General features: G+C 40.8%; 1 protein-coding gene across 1 annotated transcript; it reads right to left on the bottom strand.

The window, feature by feature from the left end:
• Positions 1–475: 475 nt before the first annotated feature.
• psme4a (proteasome activator subunit 4a) lies at positions 476–24,017 on the bottom strand (the record flags this gene model as incomplete). Its single annotated transcript, XM_079229726.1, has 48 exons — positions 476–1,540; positions 1,670–1,809; positions 1,970–2,103; positions 2,189–2,351; positions 3,690–3,845; positions 4,458–4,586; positions 4,687–4,772; positions 4,944–5,152; positions 5,269–5,400; positions 5,483–5,574; positions 5,665–5,769; positions 5,948–6,100; positions 6,195–6,320; positions 6,443–6,512; positions 6,654–6,807; positions 6,905–6,986; positions 7,108–7,237; positions 7,319–7,372; positions 7,579–7,715; positions 8,896–9,105; positions 9,219–9,350; positions 9,519–9,614; positions 9,694–9,756; positions 9,930–10,028; positions 10,446–10,501; positions 10,638–10,694; positions 10,812–10,867; positions 11,079–11,174; positions 11,264–11,421; positions 13,029–13,244; positions 13,351–13,418; positions 13,535–13,604; positions 13,702–13,800; positions 13,882–14,032; positions 14,564–14,628; positions 14,720–14,809; positions 14,922–15,108; positions 15,272–15,537; positions 16,783–16,875; positions 16,976–17,098; positions 17,479–17,553; positions 17,639–17,702; positions 18,351–18,500; positions 19,462–19,506; positions 20,901–20,957; positions 22,248–22,364; positions 22,608–22,748; positions 23,821–24,017. The coding sequence occupies 47 exons, from the start codon at positions 24,015–24,017 to the stop codon at positions 1,675–1,677; spliced, it is 5,544 nt and encodes a 1,847-aa protein (XP_079085852.1). The 3' UTR covers positions 476–1,540; positions 1,670–1,674.
• Positions 24,018–24,396: the final 379 nt, after the last annotated feature.

Raw genomic sequence — 24,396 nt, 5'->3', positions numbered from 1 at the left:
ATATTTACAATGGTCATATTACGGGGTACGGTTACACCCATTACCACATACTCAACTAGAGGCTTGGTATGACACACTCAATTAAACATACAAATTATTGTATTATTTTATTTCCCGCTTTTCATTGCCGTCCTTGAGAACAGCAGTTTAACAACCGTTGCTAGGCGACACGCATGGATGATGGAGGCTGAGCATGGAGGTCCAATATGGCGCCCAACAGTCGACTCATAGGGTCTGACTCTACTGAAGAAGAAATATATATTCACCATTTTGACAGTCACATTGTTTCCTACCAGTGTAACATCCTTTTAAGTTGACATTTTGCAAAGTAATGTGTTTTTTCCGATCACTTTCAAAAACGTCTGGAAAAACTAAAATGGTGAATTTGGAGTTGCTTTATTTACTACATAATGTTATTCAGACTACTTCAGTTAAACGAACAAAAACAAGAAAAGAAAGAATTGTGTTTTTTTTTTACAAACAATTTATTGACATCTCAATCAATAAGCAAACAGTACATCTAGAAAAAGAAAAGAAAATAGTCACTGCAGTTTTGGCACTACACTATACATAAGTGAGGTACTAAATGCGTCAATGCGTTGACTGAGTTCAAGTCATCAGGGGAAAGCAAACCAAAATCTCAGTGGGTTTTAGAAAAAAGGTAAATGATTTCAGGGATAAGAGGCAAGAGGTCACAATTATGGACAGGCGGTTTGGTATTTCTTTTGAGACACATGAAAAGGTGATCAAACGGTTCGCAGTTCCTCACAGCAAACGCATCACACAACACAGCGGTGGGGAGCTTGCCCTCTCCCTTTCTTTGCAAGAGTAAATGACAACAGGCTCCATTGCTAAAAGCTCAGCCATCTACTTTATCTCAGTAATACGTTTTATGAAAAAATTAAAACTTAGCACTTCAAAAAGTCAAATAAATAAATAAATATGTTTGTGCATATTTTCTCTACCATGATATATGTACATGCATGATGCATATAAATCATATATAGATCAAACAGCCATACAAACATTGTGTGTTGCAGGTTTAATGATCTGAAGAGACCATTGTTGAAACAAACCCTTTGCTATCGGGAGACAGCAAAGAGCGTGTCCCACCCTGGACATCGTGTTGGCTCAGAGTTGATACTTCAGATAGAATCCTGAGAAATGGGACACTGGCAGATGTCAACACACACACACACACACACACACACACACACACACACACACACACACACACACACACACACACACACACACACACACACACACACACAGAGTACAGTACAGTAATATTACAAACTGCAGGTCATTCATCCCTGCTATGATTGATCCTTAAATATTAAGTATAGTAGAAATGTAAATGAGCTAAATACATGAATACACAACTTTTCAATCCTTCCTTGAGCCACAACTCGGTTGCTTTGTGTGTCACTCTTTTTCCAGGGTGATGCTGTATCTTTCATCAAGAACAGGAGCCTCCTTCCAAATGCAGGGTGGTTTCTACAGTCCGGGGTCGTTAAATAAATGATCCCTCCAGCAGCTTTGTTTGACACAGAAAAAAATAGCACAAAGCCACTTATGAACAATAATCAAGTTAAATGGCTTGTGGATGTGAACACATTCAGTAATATTTATGCTTCAAGAACAGTATGCAGTTAAAATGCTCTACCTGGTTTAGGCATAGTAACAAGGGGAGACTAGTAAGTCAGTCAGGACCAGCAGCTGGTCATCTGTAAAATGTTGCTTATGTTGCTGCCAGTTGTCATGGTGAGTCCGTCGAAAGTTTGACAGAGTTTTCTTCACAGTCATCTAGTGGACCACAAACACAAGTTATGGGATTTCTTTCAGGAAATAAAAATAATCCACTAAATAGTTGACATAGCACACACAGGTTTTGTTGACACCAAAAAGGCTGAAAAATAACCCCACGGCACCAGTATCAAAGTGGAAAGTAGGCAATTACACATACTTCAATGGGTTGTGTGTCATTGAGGTGAGCACTCAGGTCCATCAACAGCTGAGGCATCCAGATGGGAACATCATACGGGCTGGAGAGAATACAAGCACTCAACCCGAGAACACCTGCATGACGCCGCACCAGGTCTACAAAAACACAACAGGAGAAATACCATTAAAATAAGAACCTCATATCGAGTGCATAATCACATATTCCAGACAAGTTACTGACCAGCAGACGGTATAGTGTCCACTGTCGAGCCGAGCTCCCTCTTCCTCTTCTTAGGCAAGCATGTCTTGCAGAGAGCCTCAAAATGTGTCTGCATGGGGGCGTCCATGGACAGGAAATTGCACTGAAGGAAGCCACTGAGTGTCGTTGCAGCCATTTCTCTTACCTAGAAAACAAAAAAGGCAGAAAGAGTAGATGGGAAGTTGAAGTATTGTGTCACTACAGTGCAGTGTTAAATACAACACACATTATAATGTACATGGATAACATAGCTGATTATTCTGGAACTTGCTGGTGGTAATTAAAATAATGTCCTAAAATGGCACGTAGAAGCAAAAAAGAAAAAGCTAAACCAGCCATTGCTTACATTGTCGGTTAATTGGATACTTGAAAAATATATTTGATACTAAATTGTTCCTCCTCCATGTGTGAACCATACGCTCACAGATTCTAAAAGTCGTCCTATATTATGGCCGTCATGGCACAAGCTAACGAGCGCAGCACCTCTGTCTGCTATACTTCACTGGCCTTACTGACAGCCTCTTTGTGCACTGTATAAGACATACCATAGCAAAAATGTCATTAGGCAGGGTGTGCCACTAGTGTGTACACTGGCCAGCTGGATGGAAATAGCTGCCAGCTAGGGGACTGGGGGTAGATATATGCATGTGTACGCGTGTGTGTCTATTATGTACGTTTAAATAGTCTTTTGCACATTCTAGGCAAAAAAGGTAAACTTTGAAATGGGTATTATGCAAACTTTTGAGCAGCCTAGTCTAGAGGAACAGCTTCAGCTTTTTTTCAAGATTATGTAGGACCAGGAGGACGAAGAGGTCATAGCCTTCTTCTTAGAAAACATTATAACTTCAAAGGGTACCTGTTTTGTATCAACAATATATAACATATTGTGTCTTAAAAGGAAGGTAGATTCCTCTTGAGTTAAACCTGGTGTTTTGTGTGACATGGGTAATTTAACAATATAATAAAAGTAAGGGGTCACTTCTTGCATTAAATGCATCTTGGCACCAGTGTCAGCTCATCAAATTCTGTGAACACATGTATTTTTCTAATGAAGGTGATCCTGAAGAAATGAGAGCAATGAAACCGTCCTATAGCTAAAGGCCTATAAAACCAAGCTTAGTTTAAGAGGCCAAATAAAAATGGCTACTTCCATCCATCCCCCACTTCTCCTTTGTCTCCACACCATCCCTCTCCCTCTCATCCTCCTTCAATCTGAACATTATCTCCATAGCAACAGATTACTGCAGCCTGTGGTTTCCATAGCAACAGCTAGAGGACTAGAGGAGGAGATTGCTGAATCACTATAGTCGAGCTGAATGACACGCTAGCATATACAAGCATGTATTGTCCAATATCTTGGCGAACCTTATAATATAATCAGTTTGCTCTTCTTCCTCTCATCTTGCAGTGACGTTGAAGCTTTACTTTTTTTTTTTTTAATGATTTTAACGTCAAACAGTTGTAAATGCAAGGTTGTTTTTACCTCCAGCTGTTCATCCTCAAGCAGTCGTACCACCAGAGCCCGGACGCCATTCACTGCTTTCTGTTCGCTCATGAAGGTGAACAGGTTATAGAAAACCATTACCTGGAGGTATGTGAGCACCGTGTAGCGAGCGTGCCAGGAGCTGCTGCCGGCAATCTGCAACACACGATAATAAGCCACATTCCACATCAATAACATACCCTGAGCATTTGTTTCACAAGAGGAACTAACCATGCCCTGAATAACCCCTCCATTTAGTATTTCTTCTATAATGGAGCTCCTTTTTTTTTTTTAGGGAATGCTACTCATTTTGAAGACAAAATGTACACAATATCAAATGGGTTCTACCATCGATATGTGCATGCGTGTCATACCAGTTCACAGCTTGGAACAGTTCAGTTTTATAATTGTTAGTTATTCGTCCTTGCATATGTTGTTGACAATTGCACATCAGAAAGTTGTCTCCAAAATATTATTATTATATAATTAATATAATTATTATTAATAATTATTATTATTATACCTTTTTTTCCAGGTTCTCCAGCAGGGAGCTGTACACTATTGTACTCACACAATATAATATGTAACAGGTATATTTAAGAGTGAACGTTTAACAGGGCTGAATCAAAAATCTCATTCCCTTTGAGCCGTTCATCTTTTTGCTTATTAACCTTGTAGGTTATAGGATGTGAGGGTCTGTAAAAAGCCCAGTCATGTGTGATGCAGGTGAAAAGTGGAAAAAACAGCCACAGCTGCCTGATGACTCACCTCCTGCAGAGCACTGAGGACCATGGGGATCTGTTCTGTGTAAAGGAGTCCCTGAGACATCAGAGACAGACAGGTCTTTGCATCCCTCTTCAGTTCATCGTAACTGTCATCGTTCTCAACTGGCGCAATCTGGAACAGAGGACAGCGATAAGGAGGTGTCCTTTTAAAACCAGTATGGTGTACACTTGAAGCGTCAAAATATAAAAGTTGGTAGTGACAAGTGTTTCACCTTGAAGAGCAGGGGAAGCAACAGCAGATGTTCTGGGACAGCAGTGGAGAAGGAACGACCAGCACTTGCAATAAGCCACTTAAGCACTGCAGACATTTGAAGACAGATATTTCGATACTTAAAGAATAATCTTCTGCTTTAATTGCAGGTGTTTGTCAAAATAGATTAATTTCCTGCTTAAAAAGTAACTCCCGATTGTTATAAACATTCCTACAATAACCAGCATTCATAGTGACAATGACAGACCGGTGACCAACCTGTTTTGAGAAGCTTGATGGCTTGCGTTCTTTCATCCTGCTCTCCCACGTCATTCTCCTCAACCACGTGGTTCTGGATCTCCTCATCACCCTCGGTAAGAGGCTTCAGCTGCAACAGAATTCGCTCCGTGAAGGCCGAGATGCGGGGGGAGGTAGTTGGTTGAGTGTATGGCAAGTTGACATCAATCATGAAGATGTACGTGAGCACACTGGAAGGGATCGCAAATCAGAGAGGATAAGAGAACACACAAAAATGAAGAAAGAGTTTAATAAAAAAGGGAATGATCACAAATAGTGCATTCACTGATGTGAAAAAGGACCTCACCTTCCAATGCGTTCCCGTACATTCTTGTAGACCTGTGTGAGTTTGGGCTCCAGGTATTGCAGCAACCTGTGGAGGAGCTCTGGAACACGCCACTCCTGCTGAGCCAGGCCACCCTGCAGCACATAGAGACGACTGAAAAGGAAAAAAGAAGCACAATCATCACAGTATGTCAATCACATAAACATCTGCTTCAGGCAGCGACCCTTCTACTCACCAGGCATCGACAAAGGAGCCCCCCTCTCCGTTGACTGGAGACTCCATTAGCATCTCAAACAGCCAGTAGAGCTTGCGTGGATCTCTACTCTCCTGTACGAGACAGAAACAACAGAGTTGAGGATAAGTGACACAAGTTTAATGAAAGGAAGGCGAAAGACATGATGGGAATAAACGACTTACGCAGGCTGTGGCGATGCAGGTGCCCCAGTCCGCATACGTTTCTATCGTGATGTTGGACAGGGCCGTACGGAGCAGTGGACACAACAACTCCCAAAGGCTCTCAACCTGTAACGGAGAACAAGTGTATGTACTGGTTTGTTCTCATTTGAAGATACATGTTCACAAAATCAGAAGCCAGCACATTGTCAAACTATAAGTAGTGTTTCTCTGCAATGTTGTACAAATCCTGATGTGCCTTTTCAATGTGTACTATCCTTACTAACGTAGAGTTTAAATTTCATACCTTTGAGTATTTCCAGTGCTTGCTGCCTCGGATCAGTCCAGACATGATCTCTGCAACACAACGCTGCTTGCTCTCATGGGTGTCGGCCACTAGGCGCTCCATGTGTGGCCGTAGCACGGGAAGGAAGACGTCGCTGAAATTGCGGAACAATCCCTGGAGAGATCAGGAGACGGGATTAAATTAATTTCTTTATTGGTTAACTTTAGTTTGCTTTCTGCATAAAAACACGATCCTCTGGGAATCTCACCTTGAACAAGCAGAACCTGCGAGGGCTAAACTTGTCCTTGCCCTTACGGTCCTCAAGAGAGAGGAACTCGATGAACTGGTTAATGAATACCGGGTCCGAGAAGTGGTCAAAGATGATCTGTTCCCGCTGTTAGGAAGGGCATGAACATGTATTTTACTTAGATGCAGTTAAAAAAGGCGTTTACATTATTGAATGGTTATATATTTAAATATATTTTTCCTAGGGGCTGTGCATGATTGTGTACAAACCTCTGTCATTTCCTCTCTGGTCAGGTTCTGTTTGGGTTGCTCCTCCATTGGTGCATACATCATCATTTTTCTTAAGAACGAAAATAAAGTGATGGTAAATAAAAGCAAGGTTCAAGACGTTGTTTGACACATAACACAAAATAAATAAATCTCTCTCTCTCAAAAGAGCAAAAGACAGTCAAGTAAAGAAAATAAGACAGTAAATGTGAACCTTGGCCAACAGTAGTATCCCCAGTGAGTCTTTTCCACAAACACACAGCCATCCCAGTCTTGCTGTGTGCGTGGCAGGCTGCTGCCATTGTACTGGAGCCACTTGTTGTCCAGTCGGTCCCCTGCAACAATACCACTCAGCTCCTTCCCTCCACCTACCAAAGATGAGTTACAGAAACTGTAATTAGAATCACAAGAACTGTAATCTTCATACGCAAGACAACTAGACAAAGAAAAACGTATGATGCTTACAAAGCTCAGAGGGGCTGACGGGGATTTTCTTATGCGGTCTCTTTATTTGTTTCATTATCCCTGCCACAGCTGATATCGCCACCTAATGGAGAAAGCGAGACATTTCAAACAAAATGCCATAAGGAAAGACTGGAGTGCCTCCATCTGCTGTAGTAACACAGCACGGCTACTATAATGTCGTATAATTTGTGTTTATGCCACACCTTGCGAACATAGAGAGAGTCATGGTTGAGGCTTTTCACAAAGAACGTCACAGCAGGTGGTGGGAGTTGGTGGTCATCTCTCAGCAGCAACGACAGAAAGCCAATCGCAATGTGTTCGAACTTCCAAGGCCTGGAATGTTTAACAAAGGTGTTACTAAATAATAAATAAATAAAAGCAGGATATGATGAAGTAAATATTAAATAAACATACATGTTCCTGTTATTGAGGAAGTCCAGCAGATCACCAATGAGATGTTTGTATTTCCTACAACAAAGTAGAGCATTATTAATATTTGCACCTGTTTTTAAGCACTTTATCATTCCGTTTGGCCGAAAGACCATGATGTGAACTGGAGACTCAAAGTTCAGTCATTTTATATCAAAGCAGTTGCTCAAACATTAGGCGCCGAAGTCAAGTCAAGGCCCTTGGAGTGGTGATGTTTGTTTGTCTCGTTGCTGATGTGAACTTACTCAACAGACTCAAGGTTCTTGAGCTCCTGCCTCTTCAAAGCCTCTGCTGCTTCTTCCTCTGGAGAAACAGGCTCCTTGGGAACAGGATTTCCAGCAATCATAAGTTGTTTGGCCACAGCACAGCACTCACCAGGGATCTAAAAGGATAAAAAGATTTAAAAAAAAAAATTGTCAGACACTTTGTCCAAACATGTGGGAGGGAACTAAACTTAAAGGAAGCTCCAAAAGAAGGGAGTGATCTGTTAAACAGAGAAGGAGAGCAGACACGGTTAGGTAGAAAACTAATGAAATGTACATGTAAAATTGTTGAATCATTGTTGAATAACTCAGAAGGGACTTTGCAACCTTTGACGTGAGAGAAAGTTCAGACTATCAAGTTGTAAAGATTAGAAGGCAGTGGGATGTCTCAATCCTCTGAAATATACTTGGTATGAAACTGGTTCCGAGTAGATTTGTTTAGAGAAGAATACAAGACGGCTGAGAGGAGCCATAAACACCTCTCTGATGACCTTGTTTTCTTTGCAGCTTTGCTAGAACTCAGGTGGTGGGGACAGGAATTAATAAACAGACTCCACACGTCAGAGGCTGTCCAGAGTACAGCTTCCTCGTGCCAGAACTTAAATAAATACATTCATTCAAGACATCAGAGACTGACCAGAGAGTCGGTCTTCCTTCGTCAAGTTTCTAAGGACCCATTCTTATGAGCAACAGAGCAAGTGTAAGGTTTGAAAGGCCATGTTTTTTTCTTTCTTCTAAATTAAGTGTTTTAATTGTCTGAAACCATACGTGCCTGGCAGTCAAAGAGGCTGACTGACAGGTATAGCGAGGAAACAGGTTACTGTTAGCAGGGGGAACGACAAAGCAGTACCACACGAGCTGCATTGTAACTTATCCTGCTACTGAAAGGCCATGTCTGATAAAACCTTGTCACAATACTTCGAATACAATTCTGGTCGCTTCAATAAGCAAAGGCAAAGGTAGAGAGAGTGATAGTGTTATTGTAATGCTAAAATATCAATATGAATCAATTTTAATTGGGCGCATATATATATATATATATATATAAAAAAAATATATATACATATAAAATAATTTAAAAATGTTACCGTTTTCATGGCTTAATATTCTGGAATGAATACAATTTCACCACATCTTTTCAACTGGAAAACATACAAGATTGACTTTCGATATAGATTATGTCACTCAAAGCTACAAGGTATCTGTAGTTATTGGGTTTCAACTATCGTAGGTAGGCAGATATCAAAATAGCCTTTAATCCTATGAAGAAAGTGAAAGTGTTCTTAGTGTTTTTCTTACAGAAAAGTCGACACCGATGGTCTCATACTGGCGATGAATTTTGTCTGCAAGGTCATCGAAGAGCCGCACAATGGAGGGCTTCTCTAGAGACATGGCTGAGCTGAGGCCAGAGCGTACAATGGCGGGCCATGTGACAGCAATGCAGTCCCAGTCGTGCAAATTGGCCAGGCACACTCCACTGTGAGTACCCAGGAGACAGTACAAGGCACCCTGGGGACATAAAGAGAACGTTAATGAAAAAATATGAAATTGAAGTACTTGAAAAGTACTTAGTTTCTATGTTGTAGAGCACGACAGAGAGATGCCTGAGAGGCCAAACATACTTTGAACTGCTGCTGTGTGACAGTGCTGTTGTCCGGGTTGAGAAACTCTAGGACATGGGGGATCAGATCTCTGCAGCAGAAATTGTAGGTTCCCAGTGCGGTGTACAACACGCTTTGAGCTCTGCTGCGAACCTGGAAGGTAATAACAAGTCTCAGTTAAGGTTTTATTTTCTACAGGTGCATTAAGAACACTCCACAAATGTATTTTTGATTCATGCTGTGTAATGGCTATTCTGTGATTAAAAAAAAATTGGAAGCTAATAAATGCCTTAATATGATGGAGTGTCCCATGGAACTCACTTGACTGTAGGTGCTTGTAGAAAGCCTCAGAAGATCTTTCATGAGCTCCTGGTGAATGCTCCTGTACTGAAAGCCTTCCACCGTCAGCTTTCGCATCTGATAAAACAAGTTTCAAAGTTAAAAATCTGAAGCTAAAATGATACCCAACGAGGTAATTTGTCTATGAAGGACTTACCTCATGCTGGAGCATGACTCTGTCTATGAGCAGAGCTCTGATGTGCTGCTTTCTGCCATGAAGCTGCAAATACAACGGCGTCACACAGTTTTATTCACCATTCATTCTTAAAAACAGGGTGTAATATCAGTAGCACTAATGTAAGCATGGGGGAGAGTGCATGGCTTGAACTCCCTCTGTAGGACAACAGTGGTACAAAGGTAACAAAAGCACAATGAAATGTTTTGATTTCTCACTCTGTTTTCCATTGATTTCTTCACAAGGTTGAAGCTCTTCCAGCGAGAGTCAAACTCATGTTTGTGAGAACCTTTGAAGTGCATCAGGTCGCTGATAATCTGACAGGTATCATAGACAAAAATATTGATTAGTGTTGGGCGATAGGATCAATACATTAGCTACTGGCAAAAGCCTGTGTATGATTCAAGATAAAAAAAAACATAATTAAAAAAAAAAAGTCAGGGATGACCTATGCCTACACAATGTCCCACGCAGCATGTGAAACATTACACGCACTGCTCCACTGTGGCTTTACAAAAGATCTCATGTGAGTGTTTGTTTGTTTGTTTGTTTGACGGATTTATGATACAGTGGTAAACAGCAGTATTGTAGACATGAGCCAAATATATCAGCAAATGCTGGTTGGGACTGGCAAAGTGCAACCGGGCTAATTTGCTCTACAGCCTGAACCCTGGTAGTGTATTGGCATATTATTCATTGCAAACAAAGAAGCCATCATGTTACTGCCAGCCTACCTTGATGATGGAGAAGAGAGACTTGGTGTCATCTTCAGAATGCTCCAGGATGTAATCTGTCAGAAGAAGTAGAGGAACTCAGATGGCAGGACAGAGACCGTCAGTGTATTGTGAGCTTGTCCGTTACATTGAATGCGACTACAACTTGGTTAGAGATGTGGTGAGAGAACAAAATAAGACCACAAGACTTACGCAGCAGCTGTCTCATCACTCTACAGATAGCATCTCTGTAGTTCTCTCTGGACTCATCTGTAGTTTGAGAAAATATTACAGAGTCTGATTATTTGCCAACAAACCCTATGATTTACATGCATTGTGAGCAACATTTTTGTCACCATGACAGTTCTTAAAAAGAGACTTGCGTACCATACTTTGCTGCGGTGTAGAGATTGGTCTCATCTAGATTCACCATACTATGAACCCTGGGTGAAAAAGCCGGTTCGAGGCAAAGTTAACTTAAAATTTAAAATAGTCTGAAAACAAATTTTGTGAAATTAAAATGTGCCTAAAACATCTGTCCAATATGAAGTCCATTATATAGTCCTTAGCAACAACAATACAAAATGATTAAGTAACTCATACATGAAATGGGGAGCAAGAAAACCAGAGTAGTATGTAAATATAAGAGCTCACAGTTCATTGATGAGCTCTCCTTTCAGTGGAGGCATCAGACTCCCAGCTCCTAGGAGGCAGTGTTGAATAATGGTCAGGCTCTGTAGGACGTCGTCTCTGAAAAAAACGAAATCAACAAACATCAAGTGACTTTAGTAGAAATAATAATGTAACTACTGTCGGGTGCAGAAGTAAACACTACATACCTGCTCATGTCCTGTTCTCCCTGTGCAAATCTCTGAAGGCGCTGAAGTTCTGGCTGGAGCATCAGGTCCAGTAGATAAAAAACAAAGGAGGTCTCTTCCACACTGGGCACATGCCATCGGATATCCAAATTCCACAAGTCCCCAGGACGACTCCAGTCCTGCGTGGGATAAAGACAATCAGTAAAGCTTATACGTTATATTCATGCACTCATTAGATAAAATGTCAATTAGGTTTTTCCTGATATCCACAATTAATAATTAATGAGGAAATAAGCACACAGAATTTGGCGTTTTCAGATATGGTTCATATCTGGTAATTTACAAATAGGACCTGAATTTCTGCCAATGAAACTTAATCTCAACACACAAACTTGCTCGTTGGATAAACAGCACTTTCTTTCCCCTCCAGTAAAAAGCACAGACATAAGACACAGACATGTGTTTATTCATCGTAATACAACTTTGGCTAAAAGTTACTGAATCAAATCATGATTTATAAAACTGCATTGCTATCGACACCATTCTGTGTGTGTTTAGTGGCCAAGGGTAAATTAAATATACATCACATGTGGCTAGATATAGTGTATAATATATCATTGTATTAAATATATTTAAGCAATAGATCCCAACAGGCTGTGGTATGTTGTGATTATATCACAGCTAAGGGGCCGATCACACCAGACGCGACTTTTAAAAGTGCAGCCGCTTCAAAAGCGCCTTGGCAAAAAAACGCGCCGGGCAAAACAGCCCAGTGCGCCTGTGGAGCGGGCCTGTGTGGGCAACCGGGCGATACACACTGGCATTGATGACCTGTGCGACTCAGCGCCTTGCGCTTAAAAGTTGAGAATATTTAAATTTGTTTGTCATTTGTTTGTCATGGCGAGGAAGCTCCTCAACTTTCTCCGGTCCCTCAGTTTTGGTTGCCAATAGCTTTGCAGGGAAGTTTTACCCTTGTGGCCACTTATGGACATAACCTCTCTCGTGGTAAGACCCACATCAGATATATTCTGAATGGTTCTGCGGAGGCAGTGCTTAGTGTACTTTTACTAGGTTCCTGCTTGCTTGCAAATTCTAGGCAACATTGCTAAACCTCCTCTTTATGTAGCTCTGTATTTTGTTTAGCAGCCTGGAGATGGACAATGCTAAATCGTACCTCCATAGAAGTGAACCTCAAACGCTTTCATTTTTTTGCAGGTATAAGCAGCTAGCTTTGATACTTTGTATCTGTACCGTTATTTGTGGGGGAAAGTGATACTGATGTGAAAAGGAATTAGATGCAATAGCAGTGGTATGTGATTATTATATCAAGGCTATGACCCAATGAGATTGCTTGATTTGAGCTACCTATTTTAGAAATACATAATGTATATGGCATTCATTAAAGACCACTTAAAGACGAGGACAACTCATCACACATTCCTCCAGTCATGCACTACTGCTGTTAAGGGTGTGGACCACAAGTGACACATCTTATCTCTTGTTGAGCAGAAAACAGAGAAGGAGCAAAGTGATCTACTATGTATGCCTCCACCAAGGAAGCAACTTAATGAGATCAAAGAACGGGCTGGCTGACTGTCTAAAGAGGGGATTGGACAATTAATCAAACCAGGTCACAATGAGAGCAACATAGAGGTGTAAGGCAGAAAGACAAATGGCTGTAACTGCAAGTGTATGGGACAAAGTAAGACTATTGTGTCCATGTTAAAGAACATTTTATACTGATTTGATTAAGCTTCTGAAATGTACGACCAAACGGTATTAGTACCTTGATGGGTAAGTAGTCACTGATTGGTTGGTGGAAGCCTCCTGGCATACTGCAGTACTCTGTGGGGTAGATGAGGGCCGCGGAGCGAAGGATGTGATGCAGCAGGTTGCAAGCTAGAATGTAGCCCTGCTTACACTTGAGGTGAAGCGTCAACTGCAAAATCTGAACCAGGTCAGATCGATAAGGTAGGACCTTGTCCCCATCCACACGGGTCACCTGAGGTGCGAACCGCAAAGAGGAAAAAGTGAAGTATAAATAGAAGGCATTGGTAAATACAGGAACTTAGGGGGCAACTTAGTAAATCACAAGCGGTCTAAATCACCTCAGACAGAAGCTGGAGATTCCACAACAACTCCTTGTCAAGCTCCTCCTCATTCAACACTTCCTCATCTGTTTAAAAAAAAGTGTGTGTCAGGCAAATGACAAAGACTCAGAAGAAAACTCAAGTCATGCCTTTGAAAACCTCCTCCTTTAGAAATGTTTATTCCTGTGTGGTGAGCACTTACTGACAGCGATTTGGTTTATGATGTTGCAGCAGTGTGGCACAAACGCCTTGAGCGACTCTGCAGGGTGACACTGAAAACAGACACACAGCGAGGATTAAGATTATGAAGTTAAAAGCTACAAGAAATTGATGATTTGGGCCCACATGAAGAAGTCTGAGTGGACTCACCTTGGAAGCAGCTCTGCACATGTCAGACACCATTCTCCCAGCTACACGCGTCTCAAAGATGTTGGTGGTTGCAAAATTGAACACCTTTTCCAGAGCCACCTGTGAAAACAATGTGATAAGTGTTAAAAATTTTATTTAAATTAAAGAATGAAAAATGTGGACTGAGACAAAAGCCTTTACCTTAAAGATGTCCAAGGAGCACTGTGTGAGAATGGTGCTAAAGGTGGAAGACAGGCCGAGCTCCACCAGACTCTCCAAATGAGTCATTTTCTCCGTTTCTGTTTCCTCCCGAGTTTGTTCCAGAGTGCTGCTGTCTATCAGGGCAAAGCATCTGTGCAGACAAAACAGACAAAAGTTAAAATACTCAAATACTGAATAGATTAAATACCATTTGCTATGATGCTTCATCCACTTAAACAGGTCTCAACAATGCTGTTTTTTAAAATATATATTTTCTTTTCTCCCCCTCATAACTCTGAGCACACCAATAACAAAATCTGAAACCACAATTTGATTTGTTCCTATGATAGGGATGAAATTACTCTGCCAAAATATGATAAAGTGTTTCATTTCTTCTCGAGTCAGGAACAATTTTTATCAAAGTGTGTTAAAAAAAAAAGCTTTCCGTTTTACAGAACAGAACTTTTGCTGTATCTTTTTCAAAAGAGGAAAATATTTCTGCTGAGATTTACTCAGAGTTTGTCACATGCAGTTAACAGGACATCTTGTTTTAGGCAATACACTTGTGACCCGTATTTTGGTTCAGATGTGTTAATAAGTTGACCAAATAAATGATATCCCATCACAACTGCTGCTGAAGAATGACTCGTCTTTTTAAATTCTTCATCAAAACTCAACTTACCTGTCCATGAACAGAAGCACAAAGTCTTCAAACTCAGCTGAAGCGGAGCACATCTCCCTTTCCACCTGAAAGTCAGACAAAATATATCAAATCTATACGCATTTAACACCTCGGATTTATGGTTTGACAAGGCGAGGACGAATAATGATGATTAACCTGCGTCAAGTCAGTTCTTTCATGTAGGGCAGACGAACAATCCACCAAAGGCACAAGAGTCACAAACGTAGCAATAAATTGGAACGTGATCTGTGGGGACAGAAATGTTTGCTTTTCAATTTTTAGAAGTTCAACAAAAACAAAACATAACTACAATAAGGTGTGGCGTAAGAAGATAGACATGAACAATAGTGGCGCGCACCATGCACTTGCTGAAGTCATTTGGGTCAACCCCCGGCAAAGCCCTCATGAGTAGGGGCAGCATGTGAGTGGGCCCCTCAGGATAGCGCTGCCCACCTGACACTAGGCTCCGTGCCACACCAATCATGCAGCTCAGAGTGGCTGTCAGCTGGTGGGGCTCTGTTAAAGTCTCCAGAGCAGGGTATGTTCTATCGTAGACAAGGAGAACAATTAGACCGTTGTGTATATTTCATAATGTGGCCTTGTCTCTTGCCGGAAGAGCAAAGCTAGAAACATTTCTCAAGAGTCTTAAGAAACGGAACTTGGATTGAAGATTTATCCCTGAGATTCTCTAGTTCAGCACAGACTTACTTCTCCAGCACAGGGGGAATGACCAACTCGGGCCTCATTAGAGCGAGGTTTTGCAGGGCCTGGGCTGCATCGAGACTGCCCGTCTTGCTGAACATGGCCAGCAGCACCGGCTGCATCATGCTTTCCACAAAGCCTGTGATATCCTCTTCTGTGAGCTTGTGACTGTCTGGTATTGGTGTCAGCCATGTGGGCTTTCTGTAGCGCTCTCGGTGCAGCCGCCGTACCACGCTGGCTGGGAGACGTTGGAGCAGCTTCATGAGCTTCATCTGGACATCAGGGACAGAAAGACAGACGCATGACAAAGATAATGTAACGGACATACAAACACAGACCAAGACACTGAACACAGCTTTATCAACTTGGACGCACAAATTATGGGCTCACTTCAGTCCAGTCAAATCACTCGGGTTTGATTATTGGAATTTCATCAGGCAAAGACAAAATTGTATTTTGTTACAAAGTGACTTGAGTTATGATTTCCACTTTTCCTTTAGAACTGGGTAAGCTGAGGCTCTAAACAGACATGAACAATATATTATGAACATACTTTAGTGGTATTTTTTTTTAACTCTTAGTTGATTACAAAACACTGTTTACATGGAATGAAAACAGAGCTAAGTGGATGACCCTCTCACGTGTTCCCAAGCAACATCCTAGAATACACACAAACCCCCCAGCCAAAATTAAAGGTTTGTGTACGAGTACACGTTGCTGCTCTTGCTGCTTCAGAACTAGTGCAGCGGGATCCCCAAACAGAAAGGCATTTGGCCTTGCTCCCAGTGACCTTTAATAGCGTTGCAGCAATCTCACTCACGTGTCCTCTTGTTATTTATGAAGTTGATACGGAGATTCTGGAAGCTTCCCAGAAAAACTATGACGAGTAACTACGCACTCTGTCATTGTCCTGCCGCTGAGTTCCATGGTATGCGGTCTCAACTAGGAATTAACGTTGGAACCAGCGGGATGAGTGATGCACCTAAACTCACTGCTTGCTGTCAAAGCATCATAACTCATGATCATTTTTTGTTTGTTTGATTTACTTGAACCTCAGTTGGGAAAACATGATGTCATGTATTTCCATGCACCAATAAGAGTTTAGGTACATTTTAATCAAAATGTGATGAAAGTTTAAAATTACTTTTGCTCTTGTTTCCGCCACTGTCACTAAAATCTGATCAAACTACACCGACACAGCTTCAGTGAAGCGGAGTAGTAGTTCAAACTTTAACTTAGATTTTTGCTTATTTAGGCATAAATATTTATTGCCATGTATAAATAAGTCTATTTTCCTCTACTTAAGAGCTATTTGGTAAATAATTACCAAAATACGTAAATGCCTGATCTGTTGATGCTATTGCGTCACTAAAGAAAGTTGTCAATGCTGAGCGGTCACATATTGAATGTCTGCTCCAGAACACACTTCTTCTAATGGACGGTCTAATGAAGCAGTTCCCATCCTTTACTGCTTCTTCTTTTCCACAGTAATCCAAAAGAAGAAAGAAGAGACTCACCAACCAGCGGCCATGGTTTGATGGGTGGAAGAAGGATGTTATACTGTTGAAAAGGCCACTGAGCTGCGCTTGAGCTTCTTTGCTGGGTCCTCCCTGAAATTGACACATTAAGGGTTAACGTGACAATAATCTTTACACTAACTGTGATTGCAAGTATTTACCAAAGACATCATTTGATTAACAATGCACTAACCAGAAGGGATGAGATCCAAAGCACCACATGGCTAATGTCATAGGCATTAGTGACATATCGAGATACCATCATATGACTGGTCCCCACAGGGAGATTCAAACTCCTCAAGATTCTGGTGAAAATCTGGAAATGTGAACAACAAAACAATTGTCAAATATTCCATGTCAATTATTTTTGATGTGGACTTCATGTGTTGTAAAAGTCCATAACATTTAATTGGACTTAACACGTCAGGAGTTTATATACATCAGTAACTCAAGCAAGTGTTGTCAAAAAGCATGGCTCAAAACAGCCACTGAAATGAAACTGAGGCATTATGCAAGTCACTTCCCATCTGTGACCAGGAGCAACAAAGAAACTTGATAGTTTGCTTCTCTGATAAGCAGCAATGCCATGAAATACACACCATGCCACATGAGAGCATGTGCCACAAAACTCTAAAACAAACAAGTATCAAACTGCGTAGTGGAAATATATATATATATATTTTTAAAGCAACAAACCTTAGGGATGTAAGGGTCCCAATCAATGTAGCCAATGTTGTCATTGGCCAAGCGAGCAAAGACGTTAACCAGATGCTGCAAAGATGGAGGAAAACATGTCACACTGGGTTGACAGAAGTACAGACAGTACATTCAGACATCTTTTAAACAAATTACTCACCATTTCCCAGCTTGGAAGATTTTGCACAGACAACCATAAGCTGATCAACTCATCAAACCACAACCTGTCAGACAAACAAATGGTTACAAAAGCAGAAGGAAACCGCACTAAGTACATACATGGGACATTTATCATCAAGGGATGCAGTTTTGTCTCCGTTACACTCCTCACTGGCTAGTTTAATAGGTTGGATGCTGATAAAAGGACCCAGTGAGAGCTGTGTTGTGTAGAGATGAAGTCTCGGCAGTTTCCCACACTGCCATTATGAGTAAAGTCAAGTTAGGCTGTATCATGCAGTGGAAATGAGGCATTAGTGTGATCACTTGCTTTGTTCTCTTGGTGCAAGTGTACATGTATGTTTTAGAAGCATATCTAGTGGCAATAAAGGGATGCATCTGGTCAGTAGTCTGCAACATTGTTAAGGTCAGTACTAACAGGCCTAGGAAAAAAATTATCACTCACTACATCTCTACACCCCTCACATATTTAGTGGCACTTTTTTTTTTTATTATAATGCCAGCTGGCAGTCATCACATCTGAGTCAGGATCCTCTGCATATACTGCATATATGGCTGACAGAAAGTTGCTCATCATTCATTAATTTGTTCTCGCTTCAGAAGCCAAGCTATGCTCAAGGCTAACTAGCTAAACGGTCTTCAGACAGGAGCAATCTTGAAACTCAACCACACGTAGGAGACGATGAGTTTCTTACTTGAACCCCTTGTCGTGCAGCTCAGGAGGCAGAGTCGTGGGAAGAAAGAGTTCAAAGTAGCTGATTGCTCTTTGCATTGTGACATCAAAGGGACAGAGGAGTGGTCTCCATTCATCCAGCATCTCCTGAGTAGCAGACTCGGCAAAGTATCTGTATGAACAGAGAAAGCATTTCAAATTAGATTTTTATTTTGTAAAATCAAGCAAATGCCAGGTGATGGGCAAGAATGTCATTAATATCATAATATTTAGGTATTACTATGGACACTCGAAGCCTCCCAACCAGCAGAGCATCTTAAGAGCGTTACAAAGATTATCTTAAGTCTCTTAGGAATCATAAAATGTAAAACATAATGATTACTTCAAAACAAAAGCATACAACTGTTTTCACTCTGGGTTTTCAATCATTGAGACCATCTGTATGAACCAGCAGCTAAGAAATGTCAATTTTGGAGTGCAATGTTTCAAGTCAATTTACAAGTCCTACACCTCGTACATTTGTATCTGTGAGGATAAATCCTGCGGGTCCACTAGGGAGAGTAGTCCCACGTGGGGATTTTGATGGTTCATAATGTGCATGTGTAAACTCTGCAGGTTATTTCAGGTCACATCATCTCCTCAGCAATCCCACATCCATTGTCACTTCCAACCAAGGCTACGTCCCTCTGCCTCACAGCTGATCCACAGAGTCTCAGCAGCTGACCACAAATCACTTTCCCTTCTCACACACAAGACAGAATTAGATGAGATAATAGGATTATCTGCCTAAGTGTAAACTGAGGGACGAGTCCAAGGGCTCAGAAATCTGCATGCGCACAACTAGGGTGAAAACAATCAGGGACTCTTTATCCACTACCGCATCCAAAATATAACCAACATTAAGGGGGTTACTTTCCAATCAGCTTAGCTTCAAATATTTTTATACATTACTCATAAATCGTTAAATGTCTTGTCAATTTACTAAAATCTATGTTGATTAAAAACAATGAATTCTCAGACTGATAAACCTCTAATTTTGAAAAAAAGGCAATTCTCAGAAACATATGAATACCCTCCAGGAGCCTAAAATTAAAAAGAAGAGACACATACATGAATGATTGAGATATACTTACGGTCTGCAGCTTTTCACAAGTGTTTTCAGCACACTTTCCACAGAGCTAAGGGAAAAAAAACGAAAGACAAATTTCATGACATTTAAAAGAAAACCCTTAAACAATCTTCACACCAATGCACCGTGACTTTGACCGCATGCAGACAGAAACTTCGTAAGACGCCTGACTGATGTAGAGTGAAAAAGAAAATCTTAGGATCTGGTGTGTACTGAAGAAATTGTAATAAACGGATTGTAATCAATTCACTAAAAATGCTACTCATTTGAATCAATAGTGGGTAAGCGTCCTTGTTGGCCTCATGCCAATATACAGATGTATATATACACTTTCCCTACCTGTTCATTCATAACACGACACTTTGAATTAAATCGCTGCCGTAACACTTTGTAAATAGAGGTGGTTTGGGATTTATAACTAAAAATAAAATGTCTTACACATCACAAACTCCTGACATGATTATCTTCACATATAGACTGCAAACGCAGGGCTGTGGTCACATAACAGTGGTGAAAGCTCCAGACAGATATAACCACAGCTTTTGAGCTCCCCTCCCACAATCCCACCGATTTGCTCACATGCGAGCTCAAGCCATGCCTTGGTGGAAATGCCCTGCTACTCAACAACTGGTCACTTATTTCCAAATCATTCAACATGTAATACTCTTAACAACAGCACATTTATGGGTGACACTCAACTGCAACTATCTACATGGATCTAGCCCAATGTTTAGCCCACAACACACAGGCCACAGACCAGGGTCAAACTCATGCACTGCAAATTCAACAACAACAAGATCTAATTAAACTGAGTGTCGTATTACAAAGCGCTCTGACACTCAGGCAGAAGGAACCCCAGACTACACGTTACGACCTTTGCGTCAGAGTTGAAGTGAACCTTCACGTTCACTCCAGTGCATTCCAGGAGGGGCGGAAACATGACAAGAGCCTGTGCTCCTCCATGTCGTGCAGGTATGTCTCAGCAGGGATATGTAACAGCAAAAACTGCCCTGAACATGGGCCAAATTATAGAATATTGTTGTAAGATCCTTAACACCAAACCCAATGCCATTAGCCTATGGAGTAATTCATGTTATATCAAAATTAGAAACTATTATTTCCTAATACGGTCATTATCTTCTTGCTACAATATTGCTTCCACATAGTCAATAGAAAGAAAGAAACTACAGTCTAATATCATTCTCTCATTGTTTATACAGGGGATATCAGAAGAGTACAAAGAAATCTGTTAGCTGCAGTGCGACAGTCTCCAATATGAGTGAAATGTTAACATTGCTTAAGTCGTGATTTTTCATCCATCTCAATGTGGGGTGTCCAGTGTTTGTTTTCACATGCAATGTATAAAAATAAATGAAATAAAATAAAACAAGTCCCTCAAATGATGATTTCAAGGTAAAACACAAAGAGAAGTATTGTCCTTACCACCTCTGAACCAATTTTATCATTATGAGTTTAGAGGATGAACGAGGCCGTGGAGAACTGAATGTGAAAGGAGACAAAGGCATAAAGAATACATTCAGCACGTGAAAAGTGCCAATCACTCAAAAAATATTAACATACTATGCTTCACCTTATACAATTAATTATGTAATCAGAGTGTTGTGTTTTGTATGCATTAGTATAGTTTTGAAAGAGGTGAGCTCGCAAGTAGCTTGCTTTCATCAGCTGTAACATAGACGTGATGTGCTTGCATGGCATTTATGTGATAAATGTACAATGTTCCCATAGCACCATAAAAGAGCACCTCGCACTGCTTGCTGTTTCACAAGGAATTTCTAAGGATGTTGCACAGGGAAAAGTGACATTTAAGCTTCTCTCCAAAACTGCGCATAGTGTAAAGGTTCTTTGTAAAAGTACAGTTATTAAAAAGGGATGGGGCGCACAATATGTTTCTCTTGTTCTCCAACAACTTGTCCAATTACGCAAACACAATTAGATTATATTCAAACTACAAAAACCTATAACCTAAGAGTATAGTCAAAGTTAAGATTGGCTTATGGAACTATTTCCCTTGATATACAAATATATCTACTTATCTATGATGACTAAAAAAAACTGTGCACATTTCATGGAAAAGTTAAGTTGTCAAAGCCCAAAGCGACCTAGTTAACACTGTATAACCTTATTTGTTTTAACATTGATTAGACTCTTAAAATATTATCCTAGCTTTTTAATTCAATATTTCAAGTGATTGGTAGTGGATTAATTACATTAACACATTTGGTTAACTTGGAACAGGACTTTTGTAATTGAATGAGAAGGCAACTAAACCAAGTTACATTGAATGAGTATTTGTGTTACACTCCAAAGCAATTAGAAAATGCTCAGCAATGTATTGGTTGATAGTGAAGGCAAGGTTCAGCTCCAATAGTAAATAAATTGTACGCACTACAACATATACTTTTTAGTGATTTCAGTCTTACTCATATCAACTTGATATGTTCCATTTTCTGTGTAGGAAAGTACAGATGTGCCCAAATTATTGTTCTGTTTTCTGCAGTATTGTTCTACAATAATTACCTAACTATCATAAAAATCGGAGAAATTGAAATTGGAAGGGGGACCAAAAAAAAAAAAAAATCCTGAGTTTCTGCTGGAGCTTGAGGGCAACTGAGGGTGTAATGGAAGAAAATAAAAACACCAAATCTGTACCCTTTATATGTAGTGAATGTTCCCTCCTCATTGGATATATCCATGGCACTTCAGAAATAGTATGATTAAGCATGCTTTAAAAAAACTCATGATCAACAGCAAAGAACAGAGGCATACTTGGGAAACCAGTTGAGGCCCAGATGCTCTGTCTTGGAGAAAAGAATCCTGTCATGGAGCTCATACAGTGGTCGCCACCTCAATTCAAGGTCCTCCCTCGACAGTAGTTCCCTCTTCCTGTTAGAGGAATCAGACATGCAGATAGATAAGAATAAAGACACAGATCCTATCTCATCTCAGCCTTACCCTGGGGGAAAAGAAAATCAATTACATTATTTGATTGCAGCCTTTTCTAGCATCTAACTTAGCTCATTGAGAAAACAGAAACACTTACATTTATCTTTTACTGTGACATTTTGAATAATTGTGTCTTAAACATGTGTACAAGTTGCTGAGAAGAAAAAGTGGGGTCATTCTTACTTGAGAAGGTTGATAAGAAGCCGTGCGAGGCCCTGCATCATGCTGATCTCCAGTTTGGGGATCGTCACTAGTTCATAGAGCAATTTGATGAACAGCACATGGTCTTCTTTGCTGAACTTTCGCCCATACAGTCGTATGTATCTAAATAAGAAGTACAGGTTTAGGGATAATTTCTCCAATTGGAGAAAAAAAAAAAGGTGCGTATGTTCTTTCAGGCATATAAGCAATAACATCATAACAAAAATAAAGCACATGTCATTTTTTTATTGACACAACCAAAGTTGAAAAACTTATACAAGTAAACAGAATCTGGGTCAACCCCACAGTAAACTTTCCATCTCTCTGAGCCGGAAGTGAGTCACTCAAGAACAGAGCAGTGAGCCAACACTGGGCACTGAAATGGATTAAGGACAGCACAGCAACCAAGTACAACCAAATTAAACAGCACATGAAACTACAGTCATATCGAGTCATGTATTATGCTGACGCAAAGCATCTCATTGTGAGATTGTCTTACTGAAAGATATATGCAAAAGGGGGTGACAGATATAATACTATGATGTGATGTCTTCTCGTGAAGTTAGAATGAACAGGTACGACTTGAATGATGACGATAACCTCTGCAAACGTTACACTGCTAATCAAAAGCTGGTTGTAAACTAAATGTATTTAAACGACTTCACAGGAAACTTCATAAGGAAGTCCATAAAGGTTGACCGTGTTATTCATATTTTTATCAGGTGAGTTTGTCACCTGACTCGCTGGTTTAAAATAAAGATGGTCAAAGCCAACCGAGCACAACATGAATGACAATGGCCTCCTATCGAGCTGTCAGGTTGTGTATTTGACACACTATTGCCTTGTTTACGAAACCCAGCCATCACTAATCCGATACACAGGGACTACAGTGTGTATCAAGGCATACACACTTAACGTAAAACCATAAAACCATACCAGGCTATTAAACAATAAAGGCTGTTTACATGCGGCTCTCTGAGCTTGACATTGACCAGAGTACAAACTGTGAGCAAACAGTAAGTTGCATTATTCGATGTTGCCCAACAGCCACATACAAGAAGTATACAAATAAATGTTGCACAACACGTTACGTGAGTTTGGCGACTTCAAAAGTCTCATGACTGAAAACATTGTGCCGTGAACAACAACTGTCACCGTTGATACCAGAGATTATTTGACGTTAAATGTTACTTACGTGGAAAGTTTCCTCGTCCAGAACAACACACCGGGCCATATCTCTCGCAACTGAACAGCTCGGCACAGGTTGCCCTTTATCTTACTCAGAATATCGTTGGATTCTTCATCCAGCCGGTCCGCGTACGGCAGGAGTTTGTTGTATACGACGTCTTTTTGAGGAACAAACCCCAGCGTGTCAGACTGCGTCTTTGACATGACACAAACTCCGACTGGCTAGCTTCACCGAGCTAGCACACGGTAGTCCCGGTAAACTTCGGTCGGACTCTCGGGTCAAGTTGCGTTGCTACCCGGCCAAGATGTCGACTAGTAACCAGCTCCGCACCTCGTCCGGGAGGGCTCGTGAAAGGCAATTACGGCTCACGCGAGGACTAAGTTAGGAGATGCACAAGTTGATGACACGCTAGCTAACCATCTAGCTTAAGTTAAGTTAGCTTCCTTCACCGGAAGACATTACCGCTACTAATGTCATCTTTAACAAATATTAAGGCGAACGAAAAGCACAAGTTTGGGTCAAGACAGCGCGTTGGCACGCGAATACCTCCTTCTCGGCTGACGTGATCCTAAAAAACCTGAC

Source organism: Taurulus bubalis (genome assembly GCF_910589615.1).
Source record: "Taurulus bubalis genome assembly, chromosome: 14".
Classification (NCBI taxonomy): domain Eukaryota; kingdom Metazoa; phylum Chordata; class Actinopteri; order Perciformes; family Cottidae; genus Taurulus; species Taurulus bubalis.
The sequence above is the reverse complement of the archived record's forward strand: the minus strand, read 5'-3'. Positions and strand labels throughout refer to the sequence as shown.